The sequence below is a fragment of the Coptis chinensis genome, chromosome 8 (genome assembly GCF_015680905.1).
Source record: "Coptis chinensis isolate HL-2020 chromosome 8, ASM1568090v1, whole genome shotgun sequence".
NCBI lineage: Eukaryota > Viridiplantae > Streptophyta > Magnoliopsida > Ranunculales > Ranunculaceae > Coptis > Coptis chinensis.
This window is the reverse complement of record NC_141463.1, coordinates 22169556-22190176: the sequence shown is the minus strand read 5'-3', so window position 1 is coordinate 22190176 and position 20621 is coordinate 22169556. Positions and strand designations below refer to the sequence as shown.

Here is a 20621-nt window from a genome sequence, read left to right as displayed (position 1 = left end):
CGCGCTATGTCAACATCTGATGAAGTGCCCCGTTTCGTTTCGTCAATTCTGCATCGGAGCATTTTTTCGCTCAATCTAATTTTGCAAGCTTAAAGTTAGCATTGGGGGCGTTTCATTCTATTTCGTGTCATCTATATAATTCAACAACATTGTCAGTTTTCCACAGGTATGTTATCTAACATCACAATGATATTCAATAGGCAACACATACTTTGTTTTATTAAAAAAGAATTTTTAGCTCTATGGTATTACATTCACGTAATCACATAATCATTGGTTTGGGAAAATCTAATGGTTTCTTATCGGTTTTCACCGATACAACTCATACAATTTTCTTCGGTTAAGCTTGATTCAATCTTCGTTTTCTTCTTCGAAATCTGCATTAATTAAGCTTAGCGCGCTTTCGTTAAATTTTTTCGGCGGCTTCATTATTTTTCTTCTAGACATTTAGGTGATCTTTCTCGGCTAAACTTCGTGCTTCTTTTTAATTCTTCAACGGCATTAACCGACACCTTTCTCGCATCGAAACTTTTCTCGTTGACTATTTGTAAATATATTTGACTTGTAAAACCACCGTTTTTACGTGTGGCTTAAACGCGATTACGTCAAATGTCAAATTTTCTGAGCGAAAATTTTCTCCAGCTTCTTTCTTTTTTATAAGGCATTGAGATCTTTCCGCTCGAAATCTTTTCTTTGTCGACTTTTTCCTCGATATTTTTTGCCCGTAATGTCGTCGTTTCTACCTGCGACGACAAGAATAAACTTTTCGTCAGTTTTTTAGACTTAACCAAAATTTTACGATAACTGATAAAAAATACTAACATATCTGTTTCCCACACTGCTTTGTCATATTCTCCGCACTTTTCCCCGTTTCTTCGTCTTCTTCGACAGGCCAAATTTAAGTTTTATCGAAACTCAATAATTTAAGTTTAATATCCTAGCCGATCCAATTTGAAGCTGCTCGATCCTGAGCTAGATTATGCCGTGGCCTCGTGTATGTATTCGTTATATCTGTCACCTTCTTTCCACCTTATCAAATCTACGATCGTCAACGTATCTTCTTCTTCTCGATTATATTTCGCCCATATAGTACGGTTGTTTCTACCTGCAAAAAAAAAAAAAAAAAAAATCGGCTCACTGGGCCATATCGGTGCAACACAGGTATGGTGCCCTTCCTTTGCTGACAAAGCACCGTATCATGTTTTGTTATTTCATTCGGGATACATTTTGGCTATGTTAAAAAGAGCATGTACGGTGCCCTTCATTAACTGGCGACGCACCGTATCATATTTGATAACATAAACTTTGAACATAAAAGCCAGATTTCTTCCTCATCGTCTTCTCCAGTGAAGATCACTACAACAAAGAAATACCGCTCTCATTAATAAAGGAAAAGAAAACGAAGCGCGCAAAATGAAGTGGATAGAGAGATCGAAAGAAGAATAAAGAGGAGGAGCTCATTATGGGAGTTACCGGCGTTCTATATAGATGGTTAGCGGAGAAGTACCCAATGGTAGTTGTTGACGTCATCGAAGAAGAAGCGGTTGAAATTGACGGGACATCAATTTCAAGGGACACAAGTAAACCTAATCCTAATAAATTGGAATATGATAATCTTTATCTCGATATGAATGGTATTATTCATCCTTGTTTTCACCATGAAGACCGCCGCTTCGCCAACTTCGTTTGACGAGGTGTTCCAGTGTATATGTTTGATTACATTGACGGACTTTTTGTCATGGTGAGGCCCCGAAACTCCTATACATGGCTATTGATGGTGTTGCTCCAAGGGCTAACATGAATCAAAGAACGCTCAAGGCGTTTTAAATGCGGCTAAAGATCACGGCAGATCGACAACGGTGAAGAGGAACGGTTGGGCGGGGAGTTTGAGGAGGCGGGCGAAAGCTTCCTCCAAAAAAGGACTCACAAGTTTGTGATTCTAATGTTATCACTCCTGAACTGAAGTTCATGGCCGTTTTGTCAACTGCTTTACAATTATTACGTTCATCTCGGACTTAACTATGACCCCGGTTGGAGATCCATTAAGGTTATCCTTTCTGATGCAAACGCGTTCTGGTGAGGGGAACACGTAGTTATGTCATATATCCGCTCTTCATAAATGCCTTATCCACTGTATGCACAACTTGAAGAATACCATAACAGCCTCTCAGTATTTAAGCTAAAGCGGAGCGATGTACCTCACAAACCGCCAACATCTTCTCTATGTTTTCCGAGTTGGATAAAGCCGCTTGGCAATCGATGCCATCTTCCTCGCTTGAATAAAATCTTTGTTTTCCATCTTCTCCTCCGCCATCTTTTGGGCTCTTCTTGCCTCTTCTTTGTTGCAGTCCATTTGTTTGTCAATCAAGATCCAGTTTTATAGGCCTCAATAGTCCGAATTGTTTGTAATTCCTTCACTTCACACCCAACTTCGAACTTATCTAGTTAGGTATATTTATTTTGGTACACTTCTTTTGTATCCACCTCTCAGTCCAACTCTGGACCTCTGGTTAAGGTTTCGGTCATAGTTCGGAATTTCAACTAATTACGTTCAAATATTATTCCAAGTCCATCCCCATTCTTATCTAATCCAAACTCTTATTTAATCCAAATTCTTATCTAATCTAAATTCTTATCTAATCCAAATTCTTATCTAATCGGAAGTTCCAGTTAGTTGCTAAAGTCTTCACCTTCGAATCCAATTCGTATTTACCCCTTTTCTTCCCATTATTACTAAACTGCCCTTACGTTTGGTTTTTAACGGTATAATCAAAGTATCGCTATTCCAGTGGCACGTGTCGTCAAAATCAATTTTCGTATTGTTACGTAATGTGTTCGGTACAGTTTTCAGCAATCAATTTCGTTCGAAAATTTTTACTGTGCATTTTTCAGCCATTTTTTAACTACAATACATCCCATATATGTTAGTTTGACATTATTTCGTTTCCGATAATTCACGATATATATATTTTTTTTCGACAGTCAATTTTCGAATTATTTCTTTTCGCACGACACTTCGTTATACATTCCGCTCATTTTTCTTTCTTCTTTGCCATATGAACTTTGTTCGCATGCCAAAGAGGGGGCGGTGTTTCGACCCCCACCTACGTGGCGAACGTCCATTGGTAGGAATCTCCACTTTATTCGTTTAATCGACAGGGCTAAAGCCCAATTAATCGCAATACCATGGATCAATGTATGGGCCCCATTAACTCATGTGTCTAAAATATTGAACCTTAGCCACATGGCTTGCCACTAATGTACATTGATTTATGTCCAGATTCATTTCTTATCAAAGAGATAATTATCAGTTGAAAGTTATAGTCTATCACAATTGCTCAAGCTACAAGATTACTTGAGCTACAAGGATTCTCTACTCTACCTATATAAATATCAAACTATTTTTCATTCAGAACTACGTTCTTGAGACTTGATCCCACTGATAATTTGGGTGCGTAGGCAACCGCAAGGTACAATCTCATCATTCCCCCGATCACCATCATTTTTCTAATTACTTTTCTACGTTCTTCGTCTTTTTTCATCAACACTTGGTGTTTTGATCATATTTGGTCGAAACATGTACTGGGTAGTGATGACTCAATTCACTTGCCGACCACATGTTGCATTCATTTATACTTGAGCAACTCATAATTGTGTATTTACAAAATAAATTCTATGAGCACAATTTTTACGTCTAACTTCTTATAAATTGTAATTTTGTATTGGCTTCCTCCAGCTATCCCTCTCAAGGAAAATTCGAGTGTATGGGGCTATTATATTGTCGTCATATTCGAGTGTATGGGGCTGCTATATTTTCCATGTCTAGGAGCTAATATTTGATGTGTTTTTTGCAGGCCAAAATGGGATGGTAGTCATTAGGAAGCTGACGAAACTTCACGACTAGATGCACTTTGTTTAGCAATACAGCTTGGATCAAATTATGTGGACATCGAGATCATGGTATCTATCTGTTTAATTGCCACTGAAAACACATATTCTTAATGGAGTTGATATAAGTGACACGTGTTTTGTTTCTTTTAGTTCTTCGTTTTTCATGAATGTTTTCCAGTTCTACCAGGCAATGCGAAGGAACTTCCTGTTTTCATAGACTAATGTCTCAAATGTTTAAGAATTAACATATTGGACCCATCATAACTAAATTGCATCATGTTTTATAGGTAGTTAGATGGTCTTTGACATTAAAATGCATCTACAAGCTATTTATATCATGAAAAGTGGCATATGCGATTATATTGCCGCTTCCTTCTCTCTTTTTCTGATTGTGGGTGACCTTTCTTTCCCTTAATTAGTTGCTCCCTTACTCCCTTTTAAATTATTTTGTCGAGTACAACTCATTTACGAATTGTCTTTGCAAGATGGATGTCTAATGACCACAAATTTTTCGTCTAACTTCGTTTATATTATAATTTTGTATTGCCTTCCTCCACCAATCCCACTCACGGAAAATCCGGGTGTATAGGGTTGTTATTTGGTAGTCAGTTTCAGCCTTGGCTCACATCTCAGTTTTAAAGCTAAAAAAAATGGGAAAAAAATGAAGCTGGACAAAGGTTTACTGTCTATGTTGTGGTACCAATGTGGCCAGAAGGAATACCAGAGAGTGGATGTGTCCAAGCAATCTTAGACTCGCAACAAGCGGCCAATGGAGATGATGTACAACAACACTATTCACACTCTTGAGGCTAAGGGAAAAAAACCAAACCGTAAGGAATATTCATAGTCATTAGCTCCGTTTTCGTCTCCTCAACTTTTGGCTCAGCACACAGGAACACAAGCCTGTTGAAGCAATTGTAAAAGCAAGGTAGATTTATGGTTTGTCTTGGTTATTATTATTACTATTATTAATTTTTGGCAAACTCATGTCTCTGATGCTTCTTTTTTTGCAGTGAACACCCATTGTCGATTATTTTAGTGGGCGTTGGGGATGGACCTTGGGATATGATGCAGGAATTTGACGACAATATTCCTGCTCGAGCTTTCGATAATTTCCAGGTAATTGCTAGCGGGCGACAATCACACCCCTTACTCTGTTTGATTGTATGCTTGCCGTCACATATTTTATGATCACAACCTTATATATCTCTTTTCGGTTTGTGAATTTTACCAAATTATGTCAACGAATATGCCTATATAAAAAAAAAATACACGGAGTTTTGCTCTTACAACTTTGATGGAATTTATGCCCAAGATAAAGCAACAGTAAACTTTAATATATTAGGGTAACAAGAGATGTCTTTCCTTTAAAGGTTTTGCTTTTAACCATCTGATTTTTTAAAGCATATTCCACATAAACATAACAACAATGCACTTACTCTAGAGCCATTTTTTAAAGCAGTTCTAGGAATGGGAAATTAGTAGAAAGGGTGCCTCTTTCACCACCGCTTTTACAAGATCTTTGCTTCATTTAGCACAAATGAACCGGCCCCGTCCAAATAGTTTCGGCCTGACAAGTGTGCCACCATATAATCCCAACCAACCTCTAGGGGCATAGCTCCACCTGGAAGTTCTACATTCGATAACAAGGTCATACTTTCATATTGCCATCTTATCTCTTATAACTTCTAGAGTAATTTAAGGGCCTGCCATTGTCGGTTGACTTATTATTTTCGTTTGATACATTTTAGATGCAACATATTTTCCCAAACTTTGTGCACCAAACTGTTGTTTATATATATATGAGCCTACAGCCTACTGCTTACCTATCATTAACGGACTTTTAAATGATTAATTCTTAAGAAACAACAATGTAGGCCTTCTATTTAGCCTTTTGTTATTCTTGTGTAGGTTTTAATTATCAAAATCAAAGCATTTATTACAATAATCTAGGAAGCACTAATAGCCTATTTTGCCCCATTGAGAAATCATTTAGGGGGAAGCAGGAGCAATAATATCTTAGATGAAGTTATTAAGGTCTCGTGAATCTTTCTTATGGATGTCCACCGGTATGCCGCATTTGCCTTACCAACTCAAAGGATATGGCTTTTTGCTGTTGACATCAGGTAAAATCTCGAACCCCTTGGTGCTGTTTTTGTCCTTTTTTCATTGTCGGCTTCATTCTGGAGCATCGAAAGGTTTATCATTAATGCGAGTGTTCCTCTTGTAAATTCATCTCTTCTTGATATAGTTGCTTTTATCCAGTCTTTGAGGTTTTGCGTGCATAAATATGTCTCACAAGGACGAGGACACTAATGCTGCACAGAGAGCGCTGGACTTTTCCCTTGGATGGTAACATCTAAGATTGTTACATTTTCTCGAATTATGTATTGTGAGTACTAACGAACAACAACACGGCGAAGAGTATGACAAAAAAAACTACTGCAAAGCGGGTTTCTTGATCCCCTTTTCTTTGGCAAATATCCACTTTCAATGCAAACCCTCATTGGTCAAAGACTACCAGAGGTTACACCAGAGATGTCCTAACGATTGGTGGGGTCAGTAGACTTCATTGGCTTGAATCACTATACAATTTTATATGCCAGGAATGATAGGATTAGAATTAGGAAACCGATGCTGCGGGATGCTTCATCTGATTCTGCTATTATTACAACCTGTAAGATACATGGCCTTCTCCTTCCTCCCCCACTTTGTTAGTTTGATAAAGCTCCATTGTGATACTGATTTCTATGTCTTCCATTATAGCTTTTCTCGCGGTGGTGTTGTGATTGGCAAAAAGGTATGCTCTGTTATCTTCTTAGAGGGATACTATTTACATCATAGTCGAGACAAAGTATAACAGTACAGATAAGTATATCTTTTATTTAGGCATGAATACTATTACTGGTAGTGTTTCCTGGCTCCTAAACATTCCCAACATAGTTGTTCATTCGCCAGTCATGCTCAGACAAAGAATTCCTGTAAGAGAACTCCATCTTCTCCCTGGTATGTATTCTTCATCGACTGATTTTGGATTTCATTTAGGGTTCTAAGAATATACCATTAGTTGCTAATCCCTCAAATATACTCATATTACTTTCTCCAACCGGTTGCTCTCATGTATAGCCCAACAATGTATTGTTTCCTGCTATACCTCCTCACATGTATTGGATGGTGTTACGTATGCAATTGATAAGGATTGTTTACGTTATGGTTCGAATCTGATCGATTAAAGCGGTTGTGATGGCTTCTAACACGACTCTAATAACTTTACTTGGGGTATACAAGACAGATTTGATCTTCTAACCCGGAGAATGGCTATCATTTTGCTAAAACTGCAAGATATAGTTACTCTGGATATGAAAAAGAAACTTTTGTACAAAGACTTCATTTTATAAGCAAATGAAAAGTTCTTGAATTTTGTTGTAACAGATTGATCTAGCTTGCCAGCCTAGGAGGCTTTGCCAATGTAATGTGTTTAATCTTTTCTATTTATTTACATTTATAATCCCTTAATTTAGTTTCATTATTTAATTTGGATTTGCTCTTTATCGATTTTCCAAAGTTGTCCTCAAATGGTTCGCTAGCTCACGATTGATTTCATAAGTTGTTTGTTGGGCATTTCCAAATAACATATGTCGTATATGCTAATGTTTGCAAATCATATTGACACAGGCTATTTCTTTCACGAGAGTAACTTCCCACATAGGCCACACATTTGAAAATACAAGACTAATGCCACAACTAATATAATAAGCACATCCTTTTTTTTGTTCAAGTCTCGGCAAATTAATTTATTTCTTTTTTCTTAATAAGCTAGGTGCATTTGATGCTGAATACATAATCATTGGATTTGCCAACATAAATTAAGGCTATCATAACAACGACATAGCCTTTGTATTGTTCTTCTTTTTTGTTCTTTTTTAATTTTGCAAGATTCTGTTCTGCTTCTTTTGTACCACCGCAATGTGTGTGGCTGTCTTTCTGTATGTTTTTGTATTAGCCTCATATCAATAGTGAGTTAAATGTTAGTGATTCAAATTACTTAATCCAAACCTTTTATCGTCTTTGCCGCTACTTATTCCAAACTTGCCAGCGAAGTACTATCAAACACGAAATTTGATTTTTTTGGTATATGCTCTCACTAATTACTCATTTGATTTCCTTGAATAAATTGAGCGCCAACTTTTAGTAAGTCAATTCTGTTTTCAATTAATACATACTATGCAAATGCATTCAATATAATTAACCCTAAACCCTAAACCCGAATAACAAACCATGCCGTACGGCACGGGTTATAAATTTGATCGACAAACTAGTTTGTACGGCATAGTTTATCATGTAAAGGTCATGGCTAAATCTCCGGGAAAGTCTTGGGCAAGCGTAAGGGAATACCACTACAGTGTGGCTGCCACCAACCACAAGGACTACTCCATTGCAAGATGCATGACCAAGCAACTACAAAAGGCGTTCAAATTGATTACCTTACAAGAGTGTACTTAGCTTTGATAGGCAGTGTTTCTTCTTCGATGTTTGCTATTTTTTGGTTCATCCCTTGATTGCTCTTAACCACTTTGCGAATTTAAAATCCAATAATTCAGCTACGAAGTATTCAGTTATCTTCCTCTGTTCCTTACCAAGGTATCTCATGGTTTCTCCATTTTGTGTGAGACATTATGTACAACTCCTAAATTCGGAGTCCTGCAGTTATCACATTCACTCCCTCTATACAGTAAATTATTCCTTCTGTTTAACTTCAATCTTAATATGCAATCTAGATCCTTCAGGAATACCCAAAGGTGGATCCTGACATGAACAGTTATCAACTATATAAAGCTCCCATTCCTTGATGCCACACTTCTCTAGTGTAGAAATCAACTTCTCTTTCTCTATCTCATCTGGGTACTCTCCATTTGGACTAACAAGTACAAACTCCAAGATAAGACTGCCCTGCAACCTTAGCAGCACCACTATAATGAAACAAACTCCAGCTCAGATCCTCAGAAACATCAACAATTGTCCAAAATTCATTTGACACCACACCATTATCTAAAACACTAAAATAAAATGTCCCTGGAATATTTCCTCTTTTAACTCGATATTGCCGCCTTATCCAAACTAACTTCCCGTCCAAAGTGCTAACTTGAAAAACTGGCTCATACCAAAATGACCATCTTGCCTTCCCTCTATAAAAAAGCTGGTATTGACAAGGAAAATGATCATACGCAGGGTTACCTGTGCCCCTACGGCACGGTCAACAAAGCATAAAAAGAAATACATTTATATCACCTTAGATATTACACTATATTTTATAAAGAATTGTATTGCTTCCTGATCAATTCTACCCATCTTGCCTTTTAAAGTTGTACATATAGAGAAAACAATCAACAAAGGCAGCTAAGAGCATCTCTAGGTGGTGATAGCATACTCTTCATATTTGAAGAATGCGATCACAGAAACTGGTCGCAAATTTCGACCAACTCTAAGTGGTCGCAAATTTCGCCTGCAAATTTGATCGTAGGGCCACCACCCGCGCCATTAGTACTGGCGCGTGCCAGTACTAATGACGCATGCTATCAAGTACAAACTCCGGCATTTTAAGAAATTGCTTCATTCTCACCCAACACTCCAAAACTATCTCCACAACTATGGCTTCTTTTTCATCATTGCAAAAAACTAGCCAACACAACGACGTTGCCGAATCAACTCAACAATCATGTTATTTTGATATACTCGATCAAGAGAGGTGCCAAATTTGCACCTCAAGAAATAAAACACCTTGCGTTATCATGCAAGTATCTGAATAAAAGGTGTCCTGAAGCACCACATTGTCAAGGTTATTTGCTTATACATAGAAGTTGTAACGAAAATGGAGAAGAAGTAAGATTTTTGAAATGTCCAAATGGTATATGTCCTGGTATGGAATATATATGGAGACAGTTTGTTGATATGCACGTGTTGTGGCGAGGATGATCATTGGTATAGGTATTGCCCCTATGCGCAGATAGCATGCCCAAATAGTTGTGATGGTGTTAGAGAGCTGAAAAAGTTTGCAAACCTTAAAGAAAAAGGTTTTGATCTATTGAAGTGTTTGGTGTGTGGAAAATGTGAGTGGTTAAGTGTTGTAATGGAAAAGGTTAAGAGTGGTTAGAATGTTGTAATATGAGTGGTTAATGTTAATCATTTTATTTTATATAACTATGTAAAATAATTTTTTTTAATATGAATAAACTTTAATTTTATATAAATATATATTAGTTTAAATTAAAATAAAATAGAAATTGATTAACATTGTTTATTGATGATTAAAAATAAATATACATATACGAAATTAAATTACAACAATCAATGTTAGTCACCCCTAATGCTCCATTGATGCTTGACAAGGTCGCTTTTAAGTCTATCATGCATAGTCTTTGATTGAACTCGTTGAGTCCTCTCAATGTAGTGTTCCCGAGTAGGTGGGATCTGTGGTTGCCCTTCTGGATCAGGAATGTACCTCCTCATTTCATAATTTTTATTCTTAGCTCCGATAACCATATTGTGCAATATGATACATGCTCTCATAACAGTACCCATAGTCTCCACATGCCATAATTTGCAAGCTTTCTTCAAAATCTCAAATTTAGCTTGCAAAACCCCAAAAACTCTTTCAATATCTTTTCTTGCAGCTTCTTGCATCGTTGGGAACCACTTCGTCTTTAGAGCATTAGGGTTTGAAATTGTTTGTATAAATGTCGCATAGTCAGGATAGATACCATCAGCTAAATAATAACCCATATTATAGCTATGCTGATTTACATTAAAATAAACAGGTGGAGAAGTACCATTGATCACGTACTCAAATATTGGTGAGTTGTCCAACACGTTGATGTCATTGTGTGACCCTGGCATCCCAAAGAAAGAATGCCATATCCACAGGTCTTCGGTTGCAACAGCTTCGAGAATAACATATGGTTTTCCAGAACGACCACTGTAAGCACCTTGCCATCCAGTTGGACAATTATGTCATTCCCAATGCATACAATCAAAGCTTCCCAACATACCCGCCCATCCACGTGTGGTAGAATGTGCAAGCAAGCGTTATGTATCTGCAATATTTGGCCTTCGTAAGTAGACTGAACCGTACAATTTGATAACTGCATCACAGAAATGCCTCAACGCCTAATTTCCACTTTGCTCGGAAATGTATAATTGATCGTCAAGTTGATCAGACACCGTGCCATAACCAAAAATACGCAAAGCTGCAGCCACCCTGACCAGAGGATCTATACCAGGTTTACCAGCATTGTTAACTTTAGGCTGAAAAAACTTAAAATGAGTCCGAATATCGTTGAAGATGTGAAGAAATAAAGATTTTTTCATACGAAAGCGCCGTTTGAAATCCTTTTTCGGAAAGACAGGACGATCGACGAAGTAGTTGTTCTTCAAGATTTCCAAAGTCAGAGCATACTTTCTATGTTTAATTTTTCGACCCTTCTTTGAACCACCATGTGGTGCCTTCGGAGCATGGACTTGTGTTTGTGCAAGTACAGCCAAAGTGTGCTTCATAAGGGACATGGCGTTAACAAATTATTCATCAAGACTATCTACCGAGTCTTCTGCTGGAGGAGATGAAGAAGAAGACGACGATGAAGATGAAGACGAAGATTGAAGGGGAAAAATCGCATACACTTCATTATCCATTTTTTCGCAATGTGTGTATTGTTTGTTAAGGATTGATGTGAAATGGTTGAGTTGTTTGATACAAATATTTGAGTTGAGTGTGTGTAAAATGAAGAAGGAGATGAGTGTGTGTAAAATGAAGAAGGAGATGAGTGTAGATATATGACGTAGAAATCCGGCCGTTTTTTGCCCGTTGGAGCACGCGGCATTAGGAGTGGCGCGCGTGGTGCTGGTCAAAGTCAAAAAAGTTGTGAGGCGACATTTGCAATGTCGCGCCGCATCCGCATCCAAATTGCCAGATTTGCGAACAAGAATGCGAACAAACAGGTGATACGACCACGAATGCGGCCACCTAGAGATGGTATTTTAGGAAATTCCGACACATTCCTTCAAATTTGAAGGATGCGACCATGAATACGTCCACCTAGAGATGCTCTAAGCAACTACACTCCATACATAAATGTTCCAGGTTTTGGACAATAGTATGCCAAATGACATAATATAATGATAGAACCTATCCCCATAGTATCACTGAGTCCAATTCAATCAATGATTTGACTCATCCTTGAACTTCCAATATGTTTAGCATAACTGGCTACACTCGAATTTATCCTCAATCTTTCAGCCATGTTGAGGCATGTTCACTCAAAGAAGTTGTATACTACGACCATTTATGGGGTCCATGACTGGCTAAACTTGAATTCAATCTTTCTGCCATGTTCAATTGGACAAGAGACGTGAAATACTGTAACCATTTGGGGTGATAATGCATTATTTGTATTTTGTACAATAGTAGTACAAACTAGACAACATGATTTCTGTTTAACCAAGACAGTCAAATTCAATTATTAATTAACCAGCCAAAAAAATAACAAGACAGTCAAAAGTATACGTTCATCCCCATTTACCAAATAACATTTAACAAACTCCACTCTTTGTTACAGCTGCTGAAGAGCACTAAAAGGTGTGTGGGTAACTTAATATTAACACGATGACTATTTCTCCTGAGTTTTGAAAATGAAGAATCATATCCTATTTGTTATACGACTGTACCAGTGTTAGTACCACTACCCACTCGAGAATATCTAAGAGTTTGTTACCAATAGAGTGCAACATAAATTTGACCAATCACAATAGACACAAGTGTCATGACCTGTAAGATGGTAGGCAGCCCTCACTTTGTTCATATTATTCATAATTAGAGCAACTTATCAGCCTTAAATGCTACTCAAATGCCAAAAACAAAAGGTATCTAATTGCACGAATTCTAAATAAAAATGCAACGTCTAAAAGCAACTAAAGTAAAATATTGAGATCACAAGAGAAAAAGATGCACAGCTGAAACATAAGCCATTATCAAGAAACAGGGTGGAGAGACTGAGAGAGTGAAGAGGATGTTGCTCTAGGGCATTGAAAACAAAATCCGACATGAATCTCAAAACATGAATTAATGCAGCAAGACAGCAAAGAAGAACCTTTAGTGCAAGGGTTAAATGAAAATAATCACATTGGAGCGGAGGTATGGGTGTTTAGCAAAAACCGGAAACCGAGAAACCGAACCAGACCGAACCGAATTGGCCGGTTTTGTTGGTTCTTTATAGACCTGATTCGGTTCTCGGTTCCTAAAAATAAAAACCGTAGGGGTCGGTGCGGTTTTCGGTTTCATCCTTCGGTTAACCAGTGCCAACCGAACCGAACCAAAATTTATGCTTAACCTAAAACATACGGTTGGATCTTAGAATTCTATCTTGGAATTTATTATGACCATTGATCTTAAAAGAGTATAAAATAGCCAAACCTACTCTCACCAACTCCAATCTTATCTCTCCAGCCGCCATCTCTCTCCCACTTTCTCTCATTATCATCTCTTTTCCCTACTCTCTCTCAAACAATTAAACCAACTACATCTAATCTCTCTAGCAATCTTCTTCTCTCTGTTTTTTTTATCTATTTTCTATGGGTCGTCCTCCTCATTCCACGCTTGAGAAAGAAGAATCACAAAATGGTTTAGATGAAAACAAGTAAAAAAAGCTAGATCTACAATTCTAGCTTACAAAATTGGTTATCTTACCTTTGTTTTTTCCTAATCTAATCTCTTATTCTTTTTTTTTTTTTGAATTAAATGATAAAATCAGGAGTTTAAATCTATTTAGTTGTAAACAATTGATAAAAATTCAAATTTGGATCTCTTTCCTTCCTGATTTTTGGATCTGTTGGTTTGACAAAATTAAGTTTCAATACAAACGTGCAAACCGATAAGGCGAACCGAACCGAACCGTAAAATCGGTTCTATTTAAATTCAGTTTCTCAACTACTACGGTTCGGTTTCGGTTCTAATTGTTGAAAACCGACCATCTCAATTCGGCTCGTAATTTGACCATGAACCGGACCGAACCGGACCGTGAACACCCCTAAGCGGAGGGGGGTCGAAATTGGTGATTTGGAGATGTGGGAGAAAAATCTAAATTGGTCGAAATTCACTAATATAAAAAGAACAAAAATAAAAAAATAAAAAATAGTGACAATAATTACACAACTATTGTATAATCTGCCTCTACATGAACCGCCACATATAGCATGTGTAGAGTACATACATGGTTGACTAATATTTTATCCTACCATGTTAGGAGGTTAATGATTTTGTCTGAACCCTATCTTCTTTCCTCACATTAGCGTCGTTCAATTGATATATATATTTTTCCTTGACTTCCTTTTGTACATATTCTTCACACGGGTTATCAAAGGGGCTACAAGTTCCATAACATTTGATACTATAACTGGAGGTGAAAATGATTTGGTTTCTAGTAGTCTAATCTTTATTCTTCATATTGTCCAATTTCTGAAACGCCAATGCAGCCTCAAGTTCCTCGAAGTACATTCAACGACAACGAATAACGAACAGAAACCAGAACAATGTATATGGACAGCAAATAGGTTCCCAAAAGAACTTTGCTTCCAAAATAATTGTTTGGGTTGTTCTCTGTGTGTGTGTGTGTGAGGGGGAGACAGACAGAGAGATGAAATACCCAAACAAAGAGAGATACATGTGAGCAGAGAAGAAGGGGTTTCACCGGGACGTGAGAGAATACAGAGTTTTACCTCCCAACCAGTGTTCTGAAAAAAAAAGCCAAAGCAATGCCTAACCAACTCGCCTAGGCCTAAAATCGGTTCAAAAAAGGTGGGTTAATTAGTCCATAAAACTGGGGTAAAAACCCTGATTCCAGTCTTTATTAGCTTAAAACCCATTGACTTTTTGAATTACGGCTAAAGCCCACCCCTTTTTTTTAGTTGTGAATTAAAAGTTTCCATAGGTTAAAATTATAGAATAAGAGCATCTCTAGGTGGTGGTAGCATACTCTTCAAATTTGAAGAATAAAAAAACCAATTTCCCAGATTTCAAATTTGATTACCAATAAAATCCCGATAAAATTTCGCGAAACTCTTCATGGGAATGACCATGCATTGAGATGACTTTGCCCTTGATATCACCTGTCGTAGCCCAAAAAAACTCCATTTCCCACCGACACCAAATTTTAGAATTAAAGATCTTCTTGGCGTGGTGGTGGTCAAAGTCAAAAAAAACTTGGGGCTAAAGCCCACCCCCGCATCAAACCTCCAAACTTTTAGTTGTGAAATTAAAATTCCGTTTCTTCAAATTTAAAAATTATAGAATAAGGTCATTGATCCAATTAGATCACCTCCTTTAATTTCTTCTAATACCAAATTTACCCTTTTCTTCTCTATTTAGTTCTTATTGTAGCTTGTTTTCGAAAAATCGCTCTTTTATTGAGTTTGAGATCGTGATATGTGATTTCGTCAATTGAAAATGTTTGGATAACATAAATTTGTTATCCATGTTTGGGTAATGGAGAAAGGAATCACTAGTGGCTTAGCAAGAAAAAGGTTAGATTTTTATGATGTTGGGCTTTTGATTTAATGTGTAAATGAGAATTGGTGTTATTCATTTTTGAGTTTTAAGCTTGGTTTTGTTAAGGTATAGTGTACATTTGGCTTTGTTAAGCTTCAAATACTTAAAGAAATGAAAATTTTCTTGTTTGTTTTGATGTGAAACAGATCTAGATAGAAATGTCAAAGATGCAAGAGCTCTTATTGCAACACAAGATCAATTAGAGATGGTTAGAGTACCTAATCTTATTGATGCAGCACTTGCACTTTCGCCTATATATGAAATAGCATTGGAACTCAATTCTAGAACACTTCTTTCGATTTAAGGAAGTGGCTAATATGCTTCATGAATCGTTATTAGCTTTAAAATGGTGTATGATGAAGAATTTACTTCTTTAGACAATAGTAGTTAACAAGAGATTTGAGAGAAAGAGTGAAGCTTCTTTCTGAAAATTCTTCGTCAACCAATTCATCTGATAGACAGTCTCCACTCAAATGCTTTTTTGTTTTTGATGTGAAGAAAAAGTTATGGTTGGGCTTTGTAAACAATATGATAAATAAGGTCAATGTGGGAAAATTATTCATCTCAATTTCTTTAGTAATTGTGATTTATGTGGATTGATTTGGAGGATTATTGGAATAAATGGTATCTCACTATCCCTATGCAATGCATGTATTTGGTATTGGGTGAAGCTTGTTGCTATCTTGGATTAATAGAAGACACAATGGTTCTCCTACAAATAGTAAGCCGCTACAATTCGAAGAGAAATCATATGATGTTATGAGGATATCTTTACCTTGTCTAATGCCACTTTGTGCAATGACATGAATAACACCATCTTTGCCTCCTCCCTCAGCATCAAGTTTCAAAGGGGTATTATACCGAGACATTGTTTGTATTTGTGATTCTTCTGAGCATTGGACTGTGAGTTGTTGTTGTTCTTTTTTTTTCCGACAAACCGTAGTTTTACAAAGGATCCATAAGCTAAAAATGGAAGAGCACTCATTAAATGAGAGAGTGATGGTTCGAGTCCATCCGATCCATTCTAACACCTTTGCATACATGCTTTGATATTTCTTTCACTTTCGCGATGTTATTCATTCAATTGATTTGATGAATAGAACATGTACTTGTAACTATTAGTATTGATAATTTCCTTTGCATACATGTTATCACTGTATTGGTAGTAAGGGTGATTCCTTTTATGGCTACATTGATGAAGGATATACGGTGATCGTTGAGGCAATGCTACTCACATTCTATCAAGCCGCCCGAATGGTTCTATGCTAAGACGCATGCCTTATTCTCCTCAAGGGTTTATCGGTGTAGTCCAAAGATTGGTCCCGTAGACCCAAGAAGAAAAGAATTGAAAGCACCGGTGTGATTCGTTAGTCTATGATTAGTTTTGATGTTCTCGGCAAACCATATGTTTTAGTTGTCTTAATTGGGATTTTTAAGTTTGGTCTTTTGACATTTATTAATGAGAAATTGATATTCATTGTATACTTTTATGGAATGTTGATACTCATTTGAGATTATTAAGCTAGTCGGTTTGTTTTATTTTTCATTTGTTATAATGAAATTTATAGTCTGAAAATTATTCATGTTGCGGCGTAGTGTGATCTAAACATTCATTCATATTTACATTCATTCTTCGTAATTGAGAGTGCAACATTCATGTTGCAGACGTAATTGACAAAGGCAACATTCATGTTACATTCTGTTCGCGATTGAGAGTGCAACATTCATGTTGAGTGTAATTGATAGTGCAACATTCATGTTGCGATCGTAATTGAGAGTGAAACATTCATGTTGCGGTTGTAATTGAGAGTGCAACATTTATGTTGCGATCTGTTGTAATCGTAATTAAAGAGTGCAACATTCATATTGCAGTTTGTAATTGAGAGTGAAACATTCATATTGCATGCGATCGTAAATGCATGAGACTTCTTGAACCTATCTCTTTTAAATGAGACTTCTCCATTTTACAGTGTCATGCTATGTACTACAACTACATAGTTTGATGTTTCCTTTTAAACTTGGTGTTTTTGTCTTTGGAATCATGTACTCATAATGTAGACAAAGCTAAACCCATTTATTAGAAACTTGGAATTTAGGAAGCAATTGGCTAATGAGGTATTCAACGCCTTCAAATTGTAGGGATTATAGGTCATCCTATATAGGGTCTGAACTTTACTACATATTCATAACAACAATCACAATTCACAAGAATGAACCTAAGCACAAAATGGGATTTATGAAGTACCAAATTCTCAAGAAATGACGAAACGAAGCCTCGATTACAAACCTTTCATCTCTAAGAACCAATGAACCCTAAACATTGGCCCAAACTGAATTCCAGAAAATTTAGGCATAAAAAGTAACCAAACTTTACAATTATGCTAACATTTTCTTAACTGACATCATTCCAATTCAAGATCCACAACCATCATTGTCACAGCCCGATTTTCTAAACAATTAAAAAAAATGAATATTTGAAATATAAATATCTCAAACATCACTATATTCAATTGTCTAAAAACCAGGCTATGACGGGGGATACAACACATGTCAAAACCTAAAACCCACATCACAACAGGATCAACTTAACAACAAAATCTCCAAATTCATCAACTATCACTTTATTAAAAACTTTCTTCCATCCCAATAAAATATCAAACAAAATTTACAAAACAGTTTCCAACATCGTATTCTCATGTCATATGCAAATGTAACCTACGTTATTACATCTTTCCAAAAGATCAGACCTAATCAACTAAACTCCCATTTCAAAGAGAATCTCAATCTGCGCCAACCTATGTTCTCAAGAACACACCCACGCTTAGCAAAACAAAGAAACATGGATTAGGAAATTGAATTTTTGGTATGAGTAGACTAAACACATATAAACATTCTCATACTTTAATTATCCAAACAATCACTTTAACTCTATCATAACCTAATCATTCACAGCTTGGAAGACAGGTAGTTCCGTCATTTCAACCGGCATAGCTTCTTCCCAAGCAAAACTTCTATTATATAACTCATTATAATAACTCGTTTTAATATCTAAACCATTGAATTTAAAACTTACCGATATCCACTGCTGTATAAGGGTAGGACCGTTGTTATTAAGTCCTACCCTCCTCAGAAAAAGAAAGTTAGAACTTCTAACATTTGTCGATATCCTATAGGTATTCAAAAGTAAACCCAAAACACCTTCGCAATCAACTTAATTTCTCTTATTAATTAATCAATTACTTTTCTTATACACATATTTCACAACCTATGTACCTTAGGTCATTCCCGCCACATTTAAGGAATACCCAATCCTACATTCCCGTACACTCAAGGAATACAACTAACCCGCAAGGCGAATACCTTAGTTCCTCTCTAGGGTAGTCCAAACAATCTGGTCATTCATGGCACATTCAATGAATACCCGGGTCATTCATGGCACATTCAATGAATACCCATAGATAACGCTAACGGGCCATTTATGGCACATTCAATAAATGTCCACCTAACCTATGACATCAACAGTCATAAAACTCAATTCCAAAACTTTAGACGTGGAGAGTTCTAAAAGAGTGCGGTAAATTTATTTACGCATTATTGAACTTGATTGCATGTATTATTTCCGAGAACGAATAGTATCTTGATAACTGTATTTTTGGTTTACGCGTTATTAATTAGATTGATGTCTAAGTGTCATAACGTTGTATATCATAAAATACTGCACAATCACATAGTAGTTAATACACATACACACGTATATATAAAGGTCTTAGCCTAAAGTCAAGCATGCTAATAGCCCTAGACCTATCCAAATAGCCCAAATCATAATCCGGGTTAAAAAGTCAAATTGGGTTAACTAGTCAAAGTCAACCCTAGTCAAAAGTCAACTCCGGTCAAAGTCAACTCTTCATGGTCAAAGTCAAAGTTCACATGTCACGGTCAAAATCAACATGTCATGGTCAAAGTCAAACTGTCGTTTCCATATTCGACAGGTTCAGGGTCGTAGTCATGGTTCATGGCTAAGGTCAACGTGCATAGCTCATGGCTCGTGACCCAGGTAATGGTTCTACCAACTGGCCAAACCCAAACCTTAGAACCCGGAAGTCTAAACATTTAAAGACCCAATTAGATCTATTTTAAGTCCAATGGACTGGCCCCAAGCAATATTAGAAATGGCCCAAAAACAGTTAAGTGGTTCGGTCCAAAATTGAACTGAAACCGGCCCTAAAACTATAAACTGAAATTTCAGCCCAACCACTTAAAATATAAACCGGCCCAAAAACTAAAAACTGAAATTTCGGCCCAACAACTTAAAATATAAACCGGGCCCAAACAAAACCAAAAGGTTTTGGCCCAAGGCCCAAAGCCCAAATCGGCTTGGTACTGTTCATCTTCTTCCCTAGCTATCACCACCAGCAGCCACCAAAATTTTCCGGCCACCCACTCCCATTTCGACAAGTCGGTTGGACTCACAAACAAAAACCCTCTAACATTAATTAACGCCAAATCCTCAATTCCTTAAATCCAACTTCACCAAAAACTAGATCTATAAACTGTCGACCTCCATTAAACCTTGTTACAAGCTTAAATCGGCAGCCCCCAACCGTCAACAACCCATAACCAAACAACAAAAACCTCACAACAAAAATCAAAACAAAACAAAGTTAAACACAACAAAAATGAAACGGCTCGGTCCTTGCTTGAACGCCATTAATGCATTAACGGCTGTTCAAGCTTCACGACTTCCCTCATCTTAAATCGACCACCTCTACTTCACCACGCCCCACAACACCCGCAGTTCATCCATCCAACCCAACAATCTAACATTCATAAAACAAACAAAACCAACCATTCGACACAACAAAACCGGGGACAATGCGGTGGCGCCATTAACAACCCGCGTCAAGTCTTCGATAGTTTAAGTTCGTGAGTTCAAAACCAAACAAAGGAGTCTCCACGAAACACAAGCCGAAATCTGGAATATTAACATGATCCGCGGATTCTAATTCGGCGGTTTATATCAAAATTTTATAGTTTTAAGTTTTTACAACACTACATATTTCAACCGAAAAGAAATCGACAGTAACGAGGATTTAATACATAAATCCATAAAATATCTACTCACCTGTAGCGCTCTCCG

General features: G+C 36.9%; 1 protein-coding gene across 1 annotated transcript; it reads right to left on the bottom strand.

The window, feature by feature from the left end:
- Positions 1-10242: 10242 nt before the first annotated feature.
- On the bottom strand, positions 10243-10572 carry LOC147480513 (uncharacterized). Its single transcript, XM_086578681.1, has one exon. The coding sequence runs from the start codon at positions 10570-10572 to the stop codon at positions 10243-10245; it is 330 nt and encodes a 109-aa protein (XP_086434807.1).
- Between the last annotated feature and the right edge of the window lie 10049 nt (positions 10573-20621).